This window comes from Leptodactylus fuscus, chromosome 1 (assembly GCF_031893055.1).
Source record: "Leptodactylus fuscus isolate aLepFus1 chromosome 1, aLepFus1.hap2, whole genome shotgun sequence".
NCBI lineage: Eukaryota > Metazoa > Chordata > Amphibia > Anura > Leptodactylidae > Leptodactylus > Leptodactylus fuscus.
The window spans coordinates 193,134,167-193,159,305 of record NC_134265.1 but is presented as its reverse complement, the minus strand read 5'-3'; the positions used below and the strand labels follow the sequence as shown (position 1 = coordinate 193,159,305).

The 25,139-nt window shown below is 43.5% G+C and overlaps 1 protein-coding gene across 1 annotated transcript in view; it reads right to left on the bottom strand.

Annotated features, from left to right (window-relative positions):
• Positions 1 to 13,234: 13,234 nt before the first annotated feature.
• CERS1 (ceramide synthase 1) overlaps positions 13,235 to 25,139 on the bottom strand; it is a 60,661-nt gene continuing 48,756 nt past the window's right edge. The window contains exons 6-7 of the mRNA XM_075280737.1: positions 21,654 to 21,802; positions 13,235 to 14,011 (exon numbers count right to left, since the gene is read on the bottom strand). Coding sequence (XP_075136838.1) covers positions 13,969 to 14,011; positions 21,654 to 21,802 — 192 coding nt within the window. The 3' untranslated portion in view covers positions 13,235 to 13,968. The remainder of the gene's footprint in view (positions 14,012 to 21,653; positions 21,803 to 25,139) is intronic.

Sequence of the window (25,139 nt, the reverse complement as noted above, 5' to 3'; positions counted from 1 at the left end):
ACTGATCGGAGGCATTAACCCCTCCGGCGCCGCGGTCAAAGGCGCCGGAGGCGCCATTTTCCCGGCGGCGCATGGGCGCCGCCATTTTGCCCGGGTTCGCCGGCTCCTGGAGCATGCTCCAGGGCTGATGTCACGTTGGCATAACAGCCGGGAGCCTGTACAAGGCTCCCAGGCTTGTCTGCAAATTCTCTCTTTTGCAGGCTGGTCTATGCAGCCTGCAAAAGAAAGGATGATTTTTTTGCAATGCATTGCAATGCATTAGCATTGTAATGCATTGCGTTAGTGATCAGACCCCCTGGGGTTCAACATAATAATAATAAATGCAAAAAAAAAATAAAGAAAAAGTGAAAAAAAATATAAAAAAATATAAAAAGTATTAAAAGTTCAAATCACCCCCCTTTCCCTAGAACACATATAAAAGTAGTTAAAAACTGTGAAACATATACATGTTAGGTATCCCCGCGTCCAAAATCGCCCGCTCTACAAATCTATAAAAATATTTTTCCTGTTCGGTAAACGCTGTAGTGGGAAAAATAGTCAAAAGTGCCAAACCACTGTTTTTTCACTGTTTTGATTCTGATAAAAATTTGAATAAAAAGTGATCAAAGCAATATCATTTCCTGAAAATGGTAGAAATAAAAAGTACACCCGGCCCAGCAAAAAAAGACGCCCTATGCATCCTCGTATACTTACGTATAAAAAAGTTACGGCCGTCGGAATATGGCGACTTTTAGAAAAAAATTTTTTTTAACACAGTTTTGGATTTTTTTTAAGGGGTCAAAATGTAAATAAAACCATATAAATTTGGTATCCCTGGAACTGTACCGAAACACAGAATATAGGGGACATTTCATTTTGGCTGCACAGTGAACACCGTAAAACCAAAGCCCGTAAGAAAGTCGCAGAAATGCATTTTTTCTTCAAATCCACCCCATTCTGAATTTTTTGTTCCTGCTTCTCAGTACATTATACAGAATAATTAATGGTGGCATCATGAAGAAAAATTTGTAACGCAAAAATTAAGACCTCATATGGCTCTGGGAGCGGAGAAATGAAACATTTATGGGGTTTAGAAGGAGGGGAGTCACAAACGAAACGAAAAGAAAAGAAAAAAACTGCAGCGGTAGTGGCTGTCGCCGGGCCCCTAATGTCCCGGGCCCTGTGTAAGCTGCTACCCTTGCTACCCTGGTAGTTACGCCACTGATGGATGTAACCTTTGAAGTTCCTTCAGTTTATCATTACTGGTGTTAGAGTACCATAATTCTAGATCTGATGACCTACTGGAAGTCCAGGTATTTCTTTTTTACTGTGGGTGCAAAACAACAAAACAAAAAACTCCCCGCTATTATACCCATCTGAAGGCTTAAAAAAACCTGGTATTTTATATTGTGACATTCAATAGGAGAGAATGTGTCAGAGAATTTTACTCTATGAAGATCAGGTATGGACAGGACGGGTTAAAATGTAAACTGTATTGATGACTTTGTGTATGTGTTGTGTAAGTGTTGTTTGCAACCAGGGTCGGACTGGCCCGCCGGGGAATCGGGGAATCCCCCGGTAGGCCCCAAGCCTTCACTATCAGTCCTCGTTTTCCCAATGCAGATGCATTGACAAGGGGCCCGATCGGGATGTCAGGGGCCGGTTCGGGCCCCTGGCCAATGCATTTGCATTGAGAAAACGACGACTGATAGTGGTCTGGGGCCGGATCTGTAACCTCAGGGCCCCAGGCTGCCAGCAGCACTGTAATGATTAAAGATGGTCGGCTGCCGGCAGTTTCCCAGGGCCCTGACACTTACACAGGGGCCTCCTGCCCGTGGTATACTTTCCCTATTAATACAGGGAAAGTATACATCGGGAGGACTGAGGACCCCCTGTGCAGCAGCTGCAGCTTCCCCTATCGCTATCATCTCACTGTGCAGCCCAGAATTCCCCCCCTCCCAGCAGTGAGTCATCGCTTCTCCCACATCGAACAGTGTGGGGACAGGAGCAGTCTATAGCCATGCTGCACTTCATCAAATCAAATCAAATCAAATAAGCTTTATTGGCACGTCCGAATAGATATTTGGCATTGCCAAAGCTAGTAAAGTGTGTGTGTGTGTGGGGAGTTGGATTTGGTTGGGTGAGTGGTGGGTATGGGGGGTGGGTGGTTTGGGGTATAACAGTCCATGGAGTCTCGTCTTCCTCTTAGTTGGTGACCGCTATATGGGGAGGTGGGGTGGGGTGGGGCGGGGCGGTTGGTTTGGGGTATAACAGTCCGTGGAGTCTCATCTTCCTCTTAGTTGGTGACAGCTGGACAAGTATTGGGCAGCGATCTCCACAGTGGCCTCTTCTTCTCCCAGTAGGATGTAGAGTTTCCTCTTCTCGTTTGCAGATATGAAGTCTGGGATGTGGGCAGAGAGTCTTTGGTAGTAGACGGCCCTCACAGCTGAGTATTTGGTGCAGTGTAGCAGGAAGTGGGTCTCGTCTTCTAGGGTCCCCTGGTCACAGTGCTGGCACAGTCTGTTCTCCCGTGGCTTGTACGTCTGCCTGTATCTCCCCGTCTCTATCTCTAGGTTGTGGGTGCTCAGTCTGTACCGGCTCAGGGTCTGTCTGTGCTTGGGGTGGCGTATTCTCTCCAGGTAGGTGGCCATGGTGTAGTCTCTTTGTAGGGATTGGTACACAGTGAATTTCTTGGAGTTATTTATTTCGTTTCTCCATTCTTCAATGTACCGCTCTCTGTTTGCCTCTGTGGTCGCCTTTATTTCGGCCTTGGTTATCATCTGTTGGTGTTTTTGGTTTGGTGGTTGGCTGTTGTTTGGTAGGTGAGTGTCTGGTTTGCTCAGGTGGCATAGCCAAGCTTGGTGGTGGTAGGAGTCAGGCTTGCTCTCCTGGATGAGTGCCTGGAAAGCTAGCGCCCTCTTCTGTATGGTGAGCCATAGGGGGAGTCTGCCTAGCTCTGCCCTGCAGGCCATGTTGGAGGTGTTGCGATGGACATGGAGCAGGTGGAAGTTCTCTGTTGGGCTGGAATCCCACTTTGACTGGTCTGGGTAGGTGGCTGGGCCCCAAACCTCACTGCCATAGAGAAGGATCGGGGAGATGACTGCGTCAAATATCTTCAGCCAGACCCTCACCGGTGGTTTGAGGTGGTACAGTTGTCTTCTGATGACGTAGAAGGTTCTGCAGGCTTTTGCTTTCAGGGTTTCTATTGCTGCTTTGAAGCTTCCTGATTGGCTGAGCTCCAGCCCCAGGTAGGTGTAGCTGTTGGTTTTCTCCAATGTGGAGCCGTTCAGTGTGAATTGTGGGGTGGAGGCTTTATTGTGGCCCTTCTTCTGAAATACCATGACTTTGGTCTTCTTCTGGTTGATGGGTAGAGCCCATATGGTGCTGTATTTTTCCAGCACTGACAGGCTTTCTTGGAGGTCTTTCTCAGTGGGGGCCAGGAGTAGGAGGTCGTCAGCGTATAGCAGGAACTTCACCTCCCGGTCGTTCAGGGTGAGGCCTGGGGTTGGTGAGGCCTCCAGGGCTGTAGCCAGTTCATTAATATAGATGTTGAAGAGCGTTGGGCTCAGGCTACAGCCTTGTCTGACCCCTCGGGCCTGTTGGAAGTATGCTGTCCTTTTCCCATTCACCTTCACACTGCACTGGTTTCCGGTGTAGGAGCTCTTGATGACGTCATATGTTCTTCCTCCTATTCCACTCTCTAGGAGTTTTAGGAATAGGCCTGGGTGTCATACTGAGTTGAACGCCTTCTTAAAATCTACGAAGCAGGTGAATATCTTGCCTCTTCTGGTGTTATGGACGTGCGTCTTGATGAGGCTGTGCGGGGTGTAGATATGGTCTGTGGTGCGGTGGTTTGGCATGAACCCTGCTTGGCTCTTGCTGAGGACCCCGTGTTGTGTGAGGAAGGTGAGGATTCTGTTATTGATGATGCTGTTGAACAGTTTCCCCAGCGTGCTGCTGACGCAGATCCCTCTGTAGTTGTTGGGGTCATATTGGTCCCCATTCTTGTAGATGGGGGTTATGAGGCCTTTGTTCCAGTCTTCAGGGAAGTGTCCAGCATTGAGCACGAGGGTGAACAGCTTTGCCAGTGCCGCGTGTATTGCTGGAGGGCTGTATTTGATCATCTCTGGTAGGATGGCGTCAGGGCCACTGGCCTTTTTGCCTTTCAGCAGGGCAATTCTTTCCTGTATATCTTTTATGGTGACTGGCGAGTCCAGAGGGGTTTCTGGAAGTCTTTGATGACTTTCTCCATGTCCCTCAGTTTGGTGATTCTGTTGCTGTTCTGGAGTTAGGTCTTCTTCTGGGATGTTTTTGTAGAGACCTCTGAAGTAGGTGAGCCAGATATTGCCATTTTGGATGTGGAGAGAGTTTTTCTTGGGCTTTGTGCCCATGTGGTGCCAGGTCTCCCAGAATGAGCTGTCCTGGAGGGAGTCCTCTAGTTGCTCTATTTTGTGGGAGAGATACCTCTGTTTCTTCTCTCTGAGGGTGCCTTTGTATTGCTTGCATAGATTGTTGTAGGCTTCCCTCACCTCCTTGTTGTTGGGGTCCCTGTGTTTTTGGTTGGAGGCTGATCTTAGGGTATGGCGTAGTGCTCTGCAGTCGCTGTCGAACCATTTGTGGGACTGTTTGTTGGTTTGTCTTATTGGTTTGGTTCGTTTCAGGCCTGCTAGTTCTGCTGTGGTCTGTAGGATGTACTTGAGATCCTTAACAGCTCTGGTGACTCCCTGTTGGTCTGGCTGATAGGTGTTTGTATGGAAGTTTGTGAGCAGTGTCTTGATTTTGGGTCGGTTGTTTGCGTTGGTATATTCTATGGCCTGGTGGTTGGCCCATTTGAGATTTTGAGGCCATATTTGCCTCAAAATCCTGACAAAAAAGACGGCTCCCATTGAAATCAATGGGAGCCGCTCAGGAGCTTTTTTGGGAGCTGGCTTGTGCCTTGCGATTCGGCCTGAAGACACTCCCTCCTCCGGGCTAGGCCCATTCATTTGGGCCTAATCCGGAGCAGAGAGCGTGGCTGGATACCGGTGCAGTGCACCGGCTTTCAGTCGTAACTCCCCGTTTTTTGGATTGGAACCTGGTTGAACTTACCCTCAAGAATGTATCCATCTTTCTAATATTGATGGCCTGTCCTTAGGATAGGCCATCAATATTACATCTGTGATGATACAACAGCCAGGACCTCTGCAGATCAGCTCTTCCAGGACAGCGTGGCTACAGGTAATGGTAAGGGCTAGTTCATACGGGGGGCAGTATAGCAGGTTTTGGCACTGAGAGTGATACGGTGAGCCGCATCACTCTTGGGTCAAAACCCGCCTGCCCCCCCTGGAATCGGCTCAAATGAATGGGCCAACTCCGGAGGTTGCTGTCGCCAGGCGGATGCCGCGGCTCTCTGAGTCGTGGAATCCACCTGAAGAAAGGGCAGCCTGCTTCTTTTTTTCAGTGAACGGTAGTATGCCGCTCACGGAAAAAAGAAGCATGGCGGTCTACATAGACCACCATTGTGAGGGAGCGGATTATGACGTGGATTACGTGCCATAATCCGCCCCTTCTGTGCCCATGTGAACGGGCCCTTACATTCTAGGAGCCACACTGCTCACATTCCATACAGTGTGTACCAGTGGGTTTAGGTACTGTGGTGGTGCACATCATGTGGAGGGTGAGCAGCATGGCTCCCGACATGTTTTTAACTTTAGTCACCCTGTCTCAGTAACGCTGGTCTGCAGGGGTCCTGATGGTGGGCCCCTAGAAACAATTCCACCGGTGGGCCCTAGACACCCCAGTCCGACACTGTTTGCAACTCTTTTGATGCTGTGATCTGGACTATGGTAAACGTCTGGGTCACAGTGCCAATAACTTCCTGGTTATGTTCAGAGGGTTATTGCATAAGAATACCCCTCTGATTAGGCTCTGAGGGGTATTACATTATCCCTCTATGTGACAACCGGAGAGCAAAAGGATAGTATACATCTTTTGGATAGGAGAGGATATAACATGGACAGAAGCCTATGCTGCCTCTCCGCATGGAGTCACATACAGTTTATACACTGAGATGCATCATCTCTGCAATCTGCAACTCTGCTGCTTCCCCCTCCTTCTCACAGCTCTAAGATGTGGAGAAGGAAGCAAGAGAGGGAGGACAATTTAGAGCCCCATATCTCAGGATCTGTTAGGATTATGAAGATGACTCTGGATTCATTTTACAGATGAGAATCTCATGATAGCCCTTACAGATTTCGAGCGATTTACTGTAAACAAATGCTGTAAGGAATTCAGATCTGCATTGTAATCTCAGGTCCGAATAGTGTGTTCACCAGTGAATCACTCCGGATCTGTGAGGGCTATCATGATGATTTTGATCTTTAAAATTAATCCAAGCTCCTCTTTATAGCCCTAACCGATCTGAAGAAATCTGCATTATTAGTAAGGATGCACTACATTCGTCCTCTACTATAAAAGTCCCACCCTGGTCAGACATTAAATATGTGGGTAGCAGCGTTCATAAGTTTTTACATTTTACTTCAATGTAACTTTACGAGACTTTGTATTTTGTGGGTACATAAGACTTTTTAATCATAAAACAATCAATTCTGGAATCTGAATTTAATGGTTTATGGAGTTTATCAAGTCTAACAAAATAACATACTATTTTTATTTTAGGGGTTGTTATCAATTGTGTTTATGTTTTTATTCACTAACACGGACGAAAAAAGGATTATTATGGATAAGAGTCTTATGGCGCCCCATCCCCGGGGTTATCTGAAGTGACAGAGACAGGAATAATAATAAAATAATTTTCTCATCTCCCTGTACTGTCAGCTGCACATGTTTTCCTATACACTGGTTAAAGTGAAAGTGTGTGTATATGCAACTCCACTTTAACCAGTGATATCTTTCAATTCATGATCTGACATGATCTTTAATCCTTTCGCTGCCACCCACATATTTATATGTCCTCCCAGAGTGGCATTTCTGCAGCAGAGGACTTATTTAACACGTCCTTACTACTAATGCCGATATCTCAGCATTGAAGATGATCTAAGATTAATTTTAAAGAAGAAAATCTCATCATCTGGATCGATTCACTGGTGAAAATGCTATTTGGTATTGAAATCACACTACAGATCTCAATTCCCAACAGAGTTTATAACAGCAGATCACACATCTTAGGAACTGCTGAAGGAGGCTGGAGAGAGAAGGAACAGAGCTGCAGACTGCAGAGACAATGATAAATTATCTTCGTCTGTGCATAACCTGTATGTGACTCCAGGGGGAGCAGTTGCATGGACTTCTGTCCATGTTATCTTCTCTCCTATCAGTCAGAGGGAATATTATACTTTTGTTCATCTTCATAATCCTAACAGATCCTGAGATATGGGGCTCTAAATTGTCCTCCCTCTCTTGCCTCAGGCAGCATCTTAGAGCTGTATGAAGGAGGAAGGGGAAGCAACAGATTTGCAGAGGCGATACATCTCTGTGCATAAACTGTATGTGACTCCATGGGGAGAGGTAGCATGGACTTCTGCCCATGTTATCTCCTCTTCTATCCATCTCTGGTTGTCAAATAGAGGGATAATGTAATACCCCTCAGAGCCTAATCAGAGGGATATTCTTATGCAATAACCCTTTAAACATGGCACTGTGACCCAGACGTTTACCATCGTCTAGGTTGCAGTGCTAAAAGAGTTGCACCAAACACTTATACAACACATCCACAAAGTCATCACTAAAGTTTACATTTGACCCTTTCCATACGTTGATCATTAAAGGGGCTCTATCAGCAAAATCATGCTGATAGAGCCCCACATATGTGTGCAAAGCCGTTAAAAAGGCTATTCAGGCACCATAAATGTTATATTAAACAACCCCCCCCCCCGTTTTAAAATAAAACCATAAAACAGAATGTGATAAACTTACTCATCGTGCACGGTGGGCGGGCATTCAGGGTCCGCCGTCTTCTTCATCCACGCCTCCTCTTCCTGCGATGTCCTCGGGTCCCATCCTCCTCCGGCACTCGCGAGCTGACATTGCAAAAAAAAATGGCTTGGGCGTATGCGCAGTAGCATGCTGCTTCTACTACGGCTACTAAGTTATATGCAACAAATCTCCTAAATATATTCAACATGTGCAGAATTCATTCATATCACTAAGGCCTACCAGAACTGGAAGGAACAAAAATCTGCTATGAAGTTATAAATGTTCAAAAAGTATCATCCTATAAAATGTAGGAATTACACACCGTAAAAAGCAAATGTGCCCCTAAACCTTATATATTCCTTGAAGGTAGACAACATGAAGATTACATGTGTCACAATGAGTTATCAATAGCTATGCCGCTTACATTTAGCGGTCAATGTGAGAGGTGGTCCTGCCGGCGGTCAGAACGCACACCGTCCTTTATAATAGCGGATGTTACCGCTTCCTTTTGTGAGGAATGTTATTTGACCCCTGATGAATCTCCTATGTAGAGGAAACCTCTACATAGAGGGTCCTTCTTAAGCTAGTGGTGGTCTTGCTTTTCCTGGTACTGCCTCTGAGAACACCTGGCCTTGGAGACCATTTCCCTCTCTGTTGGCGTGGCATTAGGCCAGTAACCTCAGAGGGGGGTGTTGGATCCTAGAGCCTCCTATAGGTGTTTTATGTGACAAGCAGTATTTGGAGCAAGCCACTTATTGATTATTAGGGAGTGAGGGTTTTCCCAAGTGGAGTGAATCAATTTACCCTATCCCTTTTATTTATCTCACAAATCAGATACACTGAGCACGGTGTGTAATATTCATGCTCTATACTTTTAATGAGCTTAATAAAAGTTATATTTTAGTTGTTCTATGAGCGGATGGTGTCCTCCGCTTTTCATTGAATTCCACTTCTATACCACTCTCTACAAGAGTGAGATTGTGCAAATTTGTTTCTTTTTTTTTTTTTTTTTAAATCGAATTTAATAAATTTGGAGAACAGAGCTAGACAGGCTCAATACACTCTCTTTTCAAAATGTGAAATAATTGGTGTAATACGGTAATCCAAAATGTCACAAAATTTTCGTGAAAATGAGCTCAAAAACTTGCAAAGCTCTACTTTGGGACTATTTAATACCAGAAGTCAGAAGTGTGTGGCCTGATGGCTTCCATTGTTCACATTTACCAGACACACATCTGGGGCTAAATGGAGTTGGCTTCTTCAAAAATAATAAATATCATCATTATTCCTGTGAATGTTCAAGCAAACATAAATCTGCTGAGTTTTTTGGACTGCATGTGATGGGGTTGCAGAAATCCCTGGTGTGGCAAAATGAGCAGATTTCAGCATGGACATGCACAGTGGCGTAACTAGGAATGGTGGGGCCCTGTGGCGAACTTTTGGCATGGAGCCCCCCCATGACTGACGTCGGTGACCACAACCAACCGCCCTCCCCCATGCATTCCTGCGCGCTCTATTATGCCCGATATTGGCCAGTGCACACAGTATTATGCGCCATAGTGGCCCCTGTACATACTATTATGCCCCATAGTGGCCCCTGCACAAAGTATTATGCCCCATAGTGGCCCCTGCACAAAGTATTATGCACCATTGTGGCCACTGCACAAAGTATTATGCCCCAATGTGAACACCCATGAACAATTATTATACGCTGGGTCTTTTCAGACCCCAGAGTATAATAATCGGAGACCAAGAGGGGATACCAACATAAAAAAACATTGTTACTTGCCTATCTCTGGCTCCTCTGCACTTCTCGGTGGTGTCGGCCATCTTCAATGACGTCTGGGGTGTCACTTGACCCGGGACACAGGCCCCGGTCATGTGACATCAGGGATGTCACAGAAGTAGGCCCGAAACCTGTACAGACAGGTAACTAACACAGTTTTTTATGTTCCCTTATCTCTCCCGGTCCTCCGACCATTATACTCGAGGGTCTGAAAAGACCCCTGAGTATAATAATAGTGTTTGTGGGGCCGCAGTGTCATTTATCGATCCCGGCTCCTTCCAGGATCGGTAAGTAAATAGGGCCCATTACGGCCTATTAATCAAAAAACAACGCAGCGGTAGCGGCTGTCACCGGGCCCTAATGTCCTAGGCCCTGTGGCAACTGCTACTGCTGCTACCCCGGTAGTTACTCCCCTGGACATGCACATCTAATCCTAAATGTGTAAACTCCTCTCCTACACAATACTTCCTCCCTTCTCCTTTCAGGCACATAGCTTATATTTTTCAGCTACTGGGTCTGGTCCTTTATGTTAGTTCTTTCTAGTGGGGGATTAATGACGGTGATCAGTTCTCCCTCTTCATGGTATCTACTCATAGAAAACTGTATAGGAGACGTAGGCACAGCGGGGGAGTTAGCAATAATGACGGCGGATGATCAACAGTTTATTTGGATCATGGACGTTTGGAAGATATGTTCAAAGTCCTCTATACTGTACATGCACCTGGAGCTGTCCCCAACTACAGTTTCAGGGTAAGGACACATTTTTAGCCAGTAGAGAATTGATAAAAAGGGAAGTGCCCTTTCCTAGGTTGTCACCCTTTATGATCCACAGTGTTTATTTGCAGAAATGCATAAAGCACGTCACCCCATATGTCACATAAATGATGAGGACAATTAAATTGAAAGACAGGTCATGTAAATGCATCTGGATAATCAGGAAAGTTATCAGGAACAGGCAATCCCAGAATTGCTCGTTCCTGATAAATGCCTGTCTAAAGGCCCTATTAGATAGGGAGATTTAAAGAGGACCTTTCGTGGGTTTGGGCTGAGGCACTTCCATATTCTGCTGGAAAGCCGACAATGCGCTGAATTCAGCACACTGTCGGCTTTCCCGATCTGTGCCCTGGGTGAAGAGCTATTGGTCCCGGTACCGTAACTATTCACAGTCAGAAGGGTGTGCCTGACAGTCTGTCAGGAACGTCCTTCTCCATAGCAGCACCTGTAGCGCTGTACTGTGTGAGCGGGGAGTAACTCCCCCTCCCTTTGCTCACAGTACTAATCCATAGATGAGCACTATTAGGAGGGGAGGGGGTATTCCTCCCCGCTCACACTGTATAGCGCTATAGGCGCTACTGTGGAGAAGGAAGTTCCTGACAGACTGTCAGGAACGCCCTTCTGACTGTGAAGAGTTACGGTTACAGGCTTGTCTGTCCTCAACCAGACATGCATACTTGGAATTGACCATGTAAGTTTTTTCATATCTTTTTTCTTATGTCTGGTACCTATTTTTTATATCTTTTCAATAAAAGTTTTATTATAGACCTCTTGTGCTGAAGAAATATTTTTCTACTGGAATCTGACCCTTCATTCACATCTGTATTCGGTATTCCGTTCGGGGAGTCTGCATAGGGACCCCCCGAATGGAATACCGAACGCCACTGCAAGCGGTGTGCAGTAAAATCACACAGACCCCATAGAATATAATGGGGTCAATGTGCTTGCCGCGTGCTGCCCACATGAATCATGCGGACTGAAAAGTAGATTGTGAACTACTTTCCTGTCCGCATGATCCCTGCGGAGATCTGGTGGCAAGCACACAGACGCCATTATAGTCTATGGGGTCCGTGTGCTTTCACTGGCACACTGCTTGCAGTTGCATTCGGTATTCCGTTCGGGGAGGGGGGGGGTCCTCATGCAGACTTCCCCGGGCTGAATCCAAACGCAGATGTGAACGAGGCCTGAGGTAGAACCAGACACAGAATCTGTGGAAGAATAGAGATTTTTTTTTCAGTACCCTGCTTCAATCTCTGCCTCCATTGAATATAAAGTGAGGCAGAATCAGTGTAGAATTTGCAGCTGAATTTGGGGTGTAATTCACCTAAAAATCAGCGGTAGATTTTGCCCAGTGAATGGTGGTGCGGTTTTGCAGCAGAAAATGTGAATTATTTCTCCTTGGAAACAGCAACAGAATAAAATGAAGCATATTTTGTTGAGGAATCACTAAAGTTTTGCATGGAAAAGGATGAGATCTGCATTCTGTTTCTTAACTATACCACGCAACATCTCTGAAGTCGTTGTCAGCAATAGTATTTTAATAAATTGGACAGTCAAAACTATGAGTTACACTTAGTAAAAAGTCAGAATCCTTCTGAATTGGGGAATCTGTAAGGCAACAATCAAATCCCGTGGATTCTGCTGGCCCTCAATACAGCACTTAATATATGTAAAAAAAATGTGTCTTCTGTAAACTGTTTTTATGTGTCTATTTAGTGACATTGCAATACTGTTACACTTTTTGAACCATGATCTATCTGCATTTGGTGTTAAAGAGGATCGTTCACATCCTATTGATGTGCGGTATTATATACCACTAGAAAGCCGACGATGCGCTGAATACAGTGATGGTGCTAGGCTGTAAGGCCTGCCCTTATAATATTAGGGAGATATTAGTGCTGAAATTAACGGCACCGATATCTCCAGCATCGGGGCACACACTGGGACATCTAACAGTCTGCTGAATTTCTAGCAATATATAATATCACACAAAATATCACATAAAAGGTCTTCTTTAAGGGTGTTGGCATACAACTGGGCATCATAGTACCAGGGACATCATAGCATATCTTAAATGTCACAGCTAGAACCATATCAATCATATATGACAACGTCTTATGTCAGGATCTTATTGGCATTTATATATTTCTTTTGTCACAGTAACTGAATGTAAATTCGGAATATGTTTAATATTTTGGTTAAAATTCTTGTCCAATATTTGAAAAAAAGGGTCATTTCAACAAACAGTGCCACATTTGTCCATGTAAGGTATTACAGCTCAGCACCACTCAAGTGAACGTGGTGACTTGCAATGGTATACACCTCTTTTTTTCTAATCCAAAACACTTCTAAGTATTTAAAGGGATCCTATCAACAAAACACAATTTTTTTTGACTAACTCGTACTAATAGCCGGTATGCAAATGAGTTCTATCGCAGCACTGGGGGTGGGTCCCAGGGCTGAGTCTTAAGAAATGCTATTCTTCTCCTACCTTTAGATGTCTTCTCCGAGCCGCCGTTTGGTAGAAATTCCAGTTTTCGTCGGTATGCAAATGAGTTCTCTCACAGCATTGGGGGCAGTCTCCAGCACTCAAACAGCACTGGGGGCGTCCCCAATGCTGCGGCCTCTTCACGCGTCTTCTTCCGGCGCTGGGGGTCAAACTTCTAGGCCTCGGGCAGAGCCAACTGTGCATGCCCGAGGCCACAAGAAAAATGTCCACTTACACAGTAAATAAGCGGCCATTTTCTTGTGGCTGCGGCATGTGCAGTCGGCTCTGCCCGAGGCCTAGAAGTTTGACCCCCAGCGCCGGAAGAAGACGCGTAAAGAGGCCGTTCCTGAAGAAGATGGAGGCGACGCTGGGGAGTTCTCTGGCAGCATTGGGGATGCCCCCAGTGCTGTTTGAGCGCTGGAGACTGCCCCCAATGCTGCGAGAGAACTCATTTGCATACCGACGAAAATCGGGATTTCTACCGAACGGCGGCGTAGAGAAGACATCTAAAGGTAGGAGAAGAATAGCCTTTCTTAAGGCTATTGCTATGTGTTAGTCACAAAATTTGCGTTTTAATGATAGGATCCCTTTAACAGCACCTTTAGCAGACTTTAACAGAATTGTATGTAAATGGGGCCACAGACTAAAAAAACAGAAGAGACACTTGCTCTGCAGCTTACTTTACACTCAAGAGAATTCATCCCCCTTTGTCAGACCCATATTTAATGCACATTAAAACTTCATAGCCAAGAGTATAAACGTGCTTTTGATTTTTTAGCTTTTGTTATATTTAAGAAATATTTCAACATTGCTAATGTTAACTGTACCTTTTAAATAATATAGAAATGTTAATGGCCAATAATACATTAAATACTTCAGGTTTTGAGGTGAATTATGCTGAGGCTCTAACAATACAGTAGTTAAATTAAGAAAGAAAAAAAAAAACAGTTCATTGTAACACGTTGTTGACAATAAAAGGCTGGACAACCCTTCATAGGATGGACATTGGGACCACACTGTGTCACTGTTACACTCTCTTTTTCTTTACATATCCATTTGACATGCACTGCCTAGATAAAAAGAGAATAGAAAAGTATGTTACTATGATGGATGTAAAAAAAATAACATAATTTATAAATAATTATAAAAATGTAACTCTATTGTTTAACAGATAGCAAGGATTTATAACCTGGAACCAGAGATAACGTTGCACTTGGAGGAGAACACATTTTTTAATTGCATACCTACCTTCAGGCTCCCCTGCTTACAGCTCTGACCATGTACAGTTATGTCTGCTAAAGTTATTACTTGCTTTACAGAATAATAATAATAATAATGATAGCAAGCATATTCCAAAAATCCTGAAAAATCATGCTAGGGCTTATATTCAGGGTAGGTCTTATTTTTGGAGAAACAAGGTACTATGGAAGTTTTGTCTTTAAAAACCAGAAGGCATAGAACCTGAACACAGTGAATGGAGGGGAAATTCTCTCTTCATGGCCTTCGTATGTTTACATAAAACTTTCCCTGCATATATACTGCACAAATCTATTCTCCAATATGTAATTATCCCCTGACCCTGGTCGATAGTCGCTCACTCTGCCAAATCAGTATCACTGCGCTATGCTGAGGATGGCCCAATAGGCCGAAACAGCGCTGTCTATAGCTGGGAATCTGTTCCTTTTGGAATAGAAATACTAATTTGGCAATTAAATCCACATCATGATTAATTAGACTTTATAACTGAGTCATGCATGATGTTAAGGATGCTGCCCTCTAGAGGGCGGCGTACAGAGTGCACTGTTCTCCTAATTCCATCCAGGAGAATAGATTTGCATATTTTTTACCCAGAATCCCTAACGGAGCAGGAATGACTTGTAAGCCTCCGTACTGCCTATGTAGGCAAACATTCTCCCTGATGTGTACAATTATCCCCTGACCATATTTACTGCACAGAGAGTCATCTGCAGCTTCTTAACGCTTACAGTGAGCGTAATGAAATTCTATCTACTTCTGACTAGCTGCTTGTGTTATTACTGATGAGATATTAGTCATATAAAGTAAGTAGCTTTTGTAATTTTTCTCAGATTTCTCTTTTTCTGTGTCAGGGATCTTATTAGCTGCATCGTCACCTGGATTTGGAGTCTAATGTCCTTAGATCTCCTATATTATGATCACTTGGGTTATTTTCAGCTATTTGTTATTTTACAGTTACTTCTAGCGGAATCATATATAAAGAAACCAGTAGCAGTAATAATGGATGGGAGGTATAGACTGCTCAGTATTGTGCCCCTTACCCTAGACTGAAATTTAAAATGTGCTATAGCCATAATGAGGCTATTAGCAGCAGAAAAGCTAATAAGACATCATTATGAATGCATATACAACCATAGAACAAATAAGCCATCAACTTTTAAACACCAATAATAATAATCTATATATATAAAACTCAAAATCTGTAGTAGTCTGCTCTATACAAATCCACAGTTCTCGCCCAATTTGGGTGAAATTTAGCACACCCCCTCTCTACACACAGGAGCAGAATACTGAGCACGTTACATCTCCCTAGCGTCCCCTCATCATGAGATTGAGGCCCCCGAAGTTAGGCCATATACATACATATAATGGGGAAATGTGAAGGTGAACGTGCTGAGGGGAAAACAACAGTTGTGACTGACAGGGACGGATTATAGCAACGGCGCCAAAGAGTCACTGCTAAAGTGGCTGCACCACCACACACAACATGCAAACATTTCACAAACACCATACAAAGATCACAAAGACAGCACACATACACCAACCTACATGCACAACACCACACAAATGCCACAACACACCACACAAACACCAGACCACTCTAGACACACACAACACAAACACCACTCCACAAATACCACATGCACACCACACACACGCACGTAAACACAATCAGATGGATGCACGCTACGCACATGGATGAACAGAGCACATGCATACTCACACACAACTACTGCACACATGGACACCTGCACAGCACACGCACAAGGATCACATGCACACATACCCGCATACATATACACGGACCACACATGCATGCACACACACATACACATACATACACATGGATCACACGCTTGCACACACACACATATACACATGCACTGACAAAACACGTCTGGTATCCTTAGTGGCTGCTTGCACACTACAGTATTTCTCACTGGCCTCCGGGCCATGGATTTGGCAGTTCCATAGACTTCTTTGTGCACAAACCTGTGAATTTTGCAGGCTCCATAGAAGTCTACAGAGCTGTAGAATCCACAGCCCGGAGACCCGTAAAAAATCCTGTAGTGTGCAAACAGCCTTACTGAGCAGCCATATTGGTCAGGCAAAAACTGTTTCATAGTAAGATTGTCATTATTGCTTACTATACAGGAGCTTTCATCACTGAAGCTGCTGAGGTAAAGTGAAAGCTGAGCTCTGATTGGTTGCTATGGGCAACTCCACAAGTCTGCCTGTGAGGCGGTTTTCATGACTGAGATGTGATAGTAATACTGTGTGAGAGCTGCTCTGGATTTACTATCCATCCTATTACACCTCTTATCAGTGTCAGGTGAATACTAAAGGGACAGAATACTAAGGACTGGTTTTTAAAATGCCGCCCAAAAAATGACCATCTACTGGGCAAGTAAATCCAAAAGCTAAGAAAGCAAAATTGTGTCAAAGAGCTGAGACAAGTGAACAAAGTGACTCGCAGCTGGAAAAGAAACGGATGAGACAGGCTACATGTAAGGCATCAGAGCAACGGGAATGTCGTCTTCACAAGAATCGGATAAGGCAGGCTGAAGCAAGGAACATGGAAACATCTGAACAAAAGGATGAACGTTCTGAAAATAACTGCATACAACATTTTCCGCGAGCGAAGCCGCGGGTATTCTACTAGTGTGTAATAAATGGCATTCTGCATACTATAGGATTTATATCTATCTATACAATTTCTAGCTCTCAAAGGCAAACACACCCAAAGTTGTCAAAGTGAATGTGACATGTATGTCTATGGGAAAATGGATGGTAAGCAGGGAACACAAACTCCAAGTTTAACCATACAGTGCGCTACCACTTGCTTTTATACATTTGAATATTTAAAACACAGCAAAGATTACCCTGTTTGGGGGGTAAAATGTGCTTGCCTGTGGTTTTATTAGACACACATATTGAAAAAAACCCAATGATTTGTAGAGGAATTAGGTTTTATGAGAGCAGAATGCCACCCCAGCATTACATTGGTATGGGGAGGAGAAATGGTAAGGTTGTTTCTTTTACTTTCTTCCTATTATACAAACAGACTAACAGTGACACGTGGTCCTGGCAACTATAGAATTTGAAGAAAAATTTGTGACACACCGTCAGAATATGAAAAGTGAAGTGAAAAATAATTGACTTTATAAAAAAGCTACCATTATTTTGTTCCAATGAGTGACAATCACAAGATTAGAAGAAACACTTGTAATACAAAACTAGAATATCTTCTGAAACTGAAAAGATTCTATGACCCTGAGAACAACGCTTGGGAGCCAGAAAAGACATAGATTATCCTGCTGGTTATCCCTGTATCCAAGAATATGCCACATCAACATCATGTTGATGGAGTGATAATTTACAAAATTTCATGAAAAACTTGGGGCACAACATCAGTGTGCCAACTGCCTAGTCTGTCAGCTGAAAAAGCTGAAATATGTTTCAAAAGTGATTATGAGGTAGAAGTTGTTCTTGCTCTCACTGATATCCACTCAATTAAGTAAGTGGTTTACTGCATAGTAATCATTCACCGTTTCTTGCTGCTCAAACTGGCTCAAACTCCAGCATGTGCCACTGAGTGTATGCTTCACCTTACAACCTGAGGTGAAGGAAGGAAGGGGGAGTGTAAGCAATAGCTTGACTTGATGAAATCGGAGGCGGGAGATGATCCAGTGTGGAGGAACTGGAAGAGGTGGATGGGTCCCATCTGGTGTTAAAACTGTGCCTGTTCTGTATCCATAAGGTGAAGTCAGTAGTAGAAAGCGCTGGGTCTTGCTATGTTTCTAGGCTGTGGCTTCTAACACTCAAAACATAAAATGTATGTATTTTTTCTGCCCATAATTGCTGCTCCAAGTATTCATGGTGGCGTGCATCTTTCCCACATGGACTTCTACAAGGAGAGGCCCACATGACAATATCAAGGAGGTATAGCTTTCCTAGAGGAATAATGGCTGCTAGGTATTTTCCATTGAGATTATGCACATAGTAATGTACAAAAAAAAATGCTATTTGGGAGATGACAACATGTAGCTGTCGCCAAAATCAGCAGCAGTGGAAATGTGTCTGCCTGTGCCACAATGACCCAAGCTTGCCTTAGATATACCCCAGGCAGGTCTTTTGGATGTTGATGCTGATGTGGAATTGTTACTATTGCAGCTGTCACCACTCTCTTCTCTGTGCTGCTTTTGTCCTTTATATATTCGGGAAGTAGCCTTCTTCCTCTGGATTTGCACCCATATTTTGCATTTTCTGTGCTGCTTTGGAATTTCTCTTACTAGATAGATAGATGTAGTAAAGTTTAAAAAAAAGATGTGACTAACATCTTTAGTTCTTTAGAGGAGTATTGGTCACTGTACACTGGAATAATAGGGTTTGTATGCATCAGAGTTAACATATGTTCAGTGTATATAAAAGATTATGTTGCCGTTGTCCGGCACACTAATAAAAGACTGAAAGTGTGAAAGATGATTTAAAAGTGTGCAGGGTGGCTGCTATATTATCCCTTATTGTCAGTGAGGCTGGCACCCTCCTTGTACTTAATACTTCAACTGCGCCCAAGACACGTTACATTAATAATTACTGAACTAACACTGATGTCACAGTACACACTAGGCCCCTCCGCTAGGCCTCCTTTCCATTAGAGCTGTGTCCTGGCCCCTGACAGCAGTACCACCAGCACTACCCTGAGGCAGCCGTAATGAATAGAGATGAGCGAACGGCGTTCAATATATTCGATTCCAATTGAATAACACGCGGCAAACGCAGTAAAAATTTGTATCCCCTTCCACCTTCCCTGGCGCGTTTTTTGCACCTGTGCAGGGTAGGTGGGACAGGAACTACGACAACGTAGGCATTGAAAAAAAATTGAAAAAACCCATTGGCTGAAGAAAACATGTGACCTCTGATTCATAAGAATAGTGTCGGCAATCTTCGTCTCATTTTTGTTTTGGAGTGATAGGGAGAACTTGTTCTCAGTGTGAGAAACATACAGTGAACCTGCCAATCATGCAGCAGGGTAGCAGCAAAGGACGTGGGTGAGGACGTGGATATCCAGCTAGGTATTCAGTCCACAGTCCAGGTACTGGAGAGGGGCTGCCAGCAGTGCCCCTTGACAGTAGCAGCAGGGGACGTGGGCGAGGACATGGATATTCAGCTGGATATCCAGTCCACAGTCCAGGTACTGGAGAGGGGCTTACAGCAGTGCCCTTCATCACTAGCAGCAGGGGACGTGGGCGAAGACGTGGTTGTGGATATCCAGCTGGGTATCCAGTCCACAGTCCAGGTACTGGAGAGGGGCTGCCAGCACCCAATTCACTCATCATCATCATCTTCCTCCTCCTCCTCCCCCAGCCCCTTCACCCTAATGTAATTGTTAAAAAACTTAATTTTTTTTTAATTTTAATTAATTTTTCATGGATACCCCCCAAGGGCTGCAAAGCAATTTTTTAGGGCTCCAGCCCAAGGGCCTGCAAAATAATTTTTTAGGGCTCCCCCCCAAGGGCCTGAAAATTAATGTTTTAGGGCTCAGCCCCAAGGGCCTGAAATCTAATTTTTAGGGGTCACCCCAAGGGCCAAAAAATAAAACACTGCTGCTGCATGGCTGTAGTCACCCCAAGGGCCAAAAAATAAACCACTGCTGCTGCATGGCTCTACTCACTCCATGGGCCAAAAACACTGCTGGTGCAAGGATCAACTAACCTCAAGGGCAAAAAAACACTGCTGGTGAATTGGCTCAGTCGCAGCTCCAGAACATGCCTTGGAAAGCAAGGTTTCCTTTAGTGGCTCCATCTCAGCAGGATGATGAGGATGATGATGATGATGATGAAGCTTGGTTAAATCTGGTGTCGAAATGGAAAGTGGTTTCTGATCTACATCTAAAGTACTGGAGCATGTTGTTTGGACTATTAACACCTGATCAGAACCCTGTAGAGGTAATGTAGAGTCCGATATTAGAGGACCATTACCGATAGTAGTGGTTGCAGCCAATTCTCCACCTTTGCGGTCCTCTCAATAAAAGTTACCCCCAGGACTTGATGCCAAAATGTTATCAATTTCCCAATCACAATCAAGGTCAATGTCTGGGTCCTCACTCCAATCCACTGCATCAATCCCACACAATGAGAGTGATGGTTCTGGAACCACCGTTTTAGGGGCTAACAATTTTAAAGGGGCTAACACTCTGCTGCTGCAAGGCTCAACTCACCCAAAGGGCAAAAAACTCTGCTGGTGCAAGGCTGAACTAACTTAAAGGGCCTAAAACTCTGCTGGTAAAAGGCTGAAGTAACCCCAAAAGCCTCAATCTCTGCTGGTAGCTCAGCTTAAGGGCCTCTAACTTAATTTGGAAGGGCTCACGTTAAGGGCCAGAAAAGTGAATTTTTGAAGGTCTTAACACATCACACACACACATACACAATGACAGTTAAGGGTGGGTACTGATGGATTTCTCATTGCCTATTCCATCTGTGGTTGTCATGGGCAACGTGATTTAAAGGGGTGCTTGGTAATGTTTCTTTAGCTTAAAATTTGGGTTTCTGTCCATCCAATTGGGGAAGAAAGAAGGTTTCCAGGTATTTTTCCACTTTCATAGTGTTTTTTTTGAGTGTGGAAAGTGTGTAGTTGATAGGCTGTGATGTTGGGGTAAAACAGTGACTTGGGCTTGTTAGATGCCCCCAGACATGCTTCCCCTGCTGTCCCAGTTGCATTCCAGAGGTGTTGTCATCATTTGCTGAGGTGTCATAGTGGACTTGTTGACCCTCCTGAGTCGAATTTGGGTTTCCCCTGAAACAAACGTTTTTTTCCCCATAGACTATAATGGGGTTCGATATTCGTTCCAATAGTCGAATATTGAGGGGCTATTCTAAATGAATAACGAATATTTCACTGTTCGCTCATCTCTACTAATGAACAGTATACGTATATGAAAATGGTCAGTTCAGTGATAATTCTGAGCATATTTAGAAATTATAATAAACTCATAGATTAATGATATACAGTGCTAGACTTCATTTTATAAGGGGTTTCCCAAGTCAGACATTTAGAGCATATCCTGTGGATATGCTACAAATGTTTCACAGATGCAAGACCTGCTCCTATCTCACAGAAAAAAAAACCCTTGTGCCATTTGGGAATGAAGAGGTGGTTGCATAAGGGAGTTCCAAATATAGTGGGAAGCAGCCTAAGCAGTTTTTTGTAACTCCTATAAAAGTGAAGTGGTACGCAAGCCAGTTCTCTAATCACAGCAGTCGCACGATGGAGTGCTCTACTTCTATTCTCAAGATAGGTATTGGTGGGGACTAGCACTTATAAGACATTTATGGGGAAAACTCATCTGAGAAGTATTAGGCTAGAAGGGCAAATATTGTATTAATAAACATATAATGTGAGACTCATGCAATATCAGCTTTTATTGACAAGATAAGGAAAGTTATTTGTTCTTACTTGCTATTCACGGTGTCCTTGTGTCTTGTGGACGTCTTGATGTGATCCTGAACCCCAACTTTTTTATCTTCAGGAATATCATATTCTCGGACATCATTAACTTCTCTAACCTGGCCTGTTAGCACTTTCACAACAAACATTACAATGTACTGAGAGAAGAAACAGAAAAGCTTGTAAGTGGAAAGCAACGTTCTAGTAAGATGCAGAAGCTGGTCTAAGACATACAGATAGTTCATCTTATACAACTGGTACCCTGAAGTTGTTGGAAAATGTTAGTTATGCCTAAGAAATCAAAGAAGATTATTGTTTCTGCAAAATGATATAAAAAAAAAATAATGAAGCACGACTGTAACTCTCAGATTTTACAAACATTCAATTCAATTTAATTCAATTCAATAATAGTCTGATTATAGTTGATGAATTGGATGTCTTTATTTTTCTTCACTCCATTGTCCTCTAAGGGAGCTGTTTACTGAAAATGGAATGAGGCCTACAAAGAAAAGAACACAGTACCAACAGTCAAATATGGTGGATGTTCAAAGATGTGATTTGGGATTATTTTGCTGCCTCTGGCACTGGATGCCTTTACTGTGTGCAAGGCATTGTGAAATCTAAAAATTACCGAAGGATTTTGGGTCTCAATGTAGGGCCCAGTGTCCTAGATCATAGGTCTTCTTGCAAGACAATAACCCCAAATATACTTCAAAAAGCACCCAGAAAAGGATGGAAACAAAGCCTTGGAGAGTTCTGAAGTAGCCTGCAATGTGTCTGGATCTAAATCCCATTGAACTCCTATGGAGAGATCTTAAAATTTCTGTCTGGAGAAGGCACCCTTCAAATATGAGAGACCTGAAGCAGTTTGGAAAAGAAGAGTGGTCCAAAATTCCAGTTGAAAAGTGTAAGAAGCTTGTTGATAGTTATAGGAGGTGACTGATTTCAGTTATTTTTTCCAAAGGCTGTGAAACCAAATATTAAGTTGAGGGTACCAGGAATTACGAACGGCCCATTTTTGGAGTTTTGCGAGAATTTATATAATTTTTGCCTTTTTTTTCTCTGTCTTTTTGTGGTGTTACAATAAACACAAAGAAAATAAACATATGTATAACTATACTATATGTATACTATAATAGTTTTCTGGGAGAAATACTTCATTTTCTGGCAAAACTTCAGGGGTGTCAACACTTATGGCCATGACTGTATGTGTCCCAAACTATTCAGAAAAAAAAGGTTTCAACTATCACCTGAAAATTTGCTAACCTTAGGTCATCAATATCAGATTGTTGGCGGTATGACAGCTAGTATGCTCACTAATCAGGTCTTAAAAGGCTGTGTGGTGTTCAGACAAGTGCAGCAACTTCATCACTGTTTTCCAAGCACAGCACGTTGCATAGTGGTTGTACTTGGTATTGCAGCTCAATCCCATGCATTTTAATGGGACTGAATTGCAGCATGGCCATGTGTCAAGCAAACATAATGTTAGCACCTGAGAAGAGGAAGTGGCAATTGTGCAAGCTCCATGGACTCTTCAAATGGCTTATCGTGAGGGTGCTGGGATGGAATTCACAAAAAGCAAAAAATAGTAAACTACACAGACCACTCACATTTGTGACGTCTCAGTCAGGGGTCAGAATCCAACTCCTAATGCATGGAAAAATCAGCTGGTTGGAAGGTTTACACAAGTTCCAAAAAATCCACTTTTGTTATCCAGCAAGTGAAGGAGTTGGACTACAATGTGTAATAAAACTTAGCCTTTAATTACCATATGGTAAAAAAAATATATTGCACTCCAGGAGGTCTGATCACTAATGCAATGCATTACAGTGCATAAAATGTTGCTTCATTAAGCTTTGAAAAAGATACCTGGGGGTTTATGTCCACAAATACTACAGGCACTAATCGTTGGTGTTAGAACGGGGTCTCTGCTGTATAATACAGCAGAGACTCAGTGGCTATGTCAGCCACTCAGCTCCATACTTAGAAAAAAGGGGTTAAACTACAACAACATCTTTTTCCTAAGAATAGAAATAGTGTTTTCAGTGGAGTTAACACGAGAATCCATTCAGTTGTTGGCGAAAGACATGAACTTTGTTCCGGCTGAGAAATTTAATTTATTCAACACATTGCTCGATATAAATAAGTTTGTCAGAACACTGACAGTCAAAAGGCATTTTTTTTAAAAGGACCTTACATTTAAAGAACAATGTTGTTTAATAAATCTGAAGGAGTCACAATCCGTATTAGTTTAAAAAAAATGTACCGTATTTTTCGGACTATAAGACGCACCGGACCATAAGACGCACTAAGGTTTTAGAGGAGGAAAATAGGGAAAAAAAAAATTTTAAGGAAAAAAAATTGGTGAAATATTTAATAACCTAATAATATAATATTTCACCAATGTAAATAGAATCGGGGGCTTTCGGACACAGGGATACCAAATGTGTATGTGTTTCACAGTAATGTTTTTGTTTTATATGTATTCTAGGGATATGGGGGTGATTTGAACATATCTATCTATCTATCTATCTATCCGTCTATCTGTCTGTCTGTCTTTCTGTCTATCTATCTATCTATATCTAATCTATCTCATCCATGGATGGAAAGAGACACCCTGCAGTGAAGCTATGCAAGAAGAGGAAAAGGGGCGGGCCAGACGGGTGAAGGAGGTGTGGTTTTCTAAGCAAACTTGAAAACATGCCTCTTTCACCCGTCTGGCTCGTCCCTCCTTCACTGCCTCTCACATCTTGCTCCGGCAATGAAGCCACACAGGCAGGGAAGTAGGGGCGGGCCAGACGGGTGAAGGAGGCGTGGTTTCAAGCTTGCCGAGAAAACCACGCCTCCTCCTCCCGTTTGGCCCGCCCCTCCTTCCCTGTCTGTGTGGCTTCATTGCCAGAGCCAGATCTGAGAGGCAGTGAAGGAGGGGCGGGCCAGACGGGAGAAGGAGGCGTGGTTTTCTCGGCAAGCTTGAAACCACGCTTCCTTCACCTGTCTGGCCCGCCCTTACTTCCCTGCCTCTCATATCTCGCTCCTGCAAACACGCGACACAGACAGGGAAGGAGGGGCAGAGCAGGCAGGCACCGTGCTGCTCTCCTTTTGATTCACACAGACGGGACACAGACGCTGCACACGCTGCATTCGGACTATAAGACGCACACACATTTTCCTCCCATATTGGGAGGAAAAAAAGTGCGTCTTATAGTCCGAAAAATACAGTAATATACACACTGTGTGGGTTAACACCAGCAATCCATTCTTCTATCCAGTTACTTTGAGAGTTTCTGCTTAGGATCAATTTCAACACGTAAAGGAAAGACACCTAACCAAATTGTTTGAGGTTTCTTCACAAAATAGATTGATAATAATCTCACATATGGCAAGAGAAAAGCCTTAAAACAAGTACAGCAAAATAAAAGTATTATTATTCGGATTCAGATAAAGGTTGAAAGATCATCATCCTTAATAATAATAATAAAAAAAAAGATTACTATG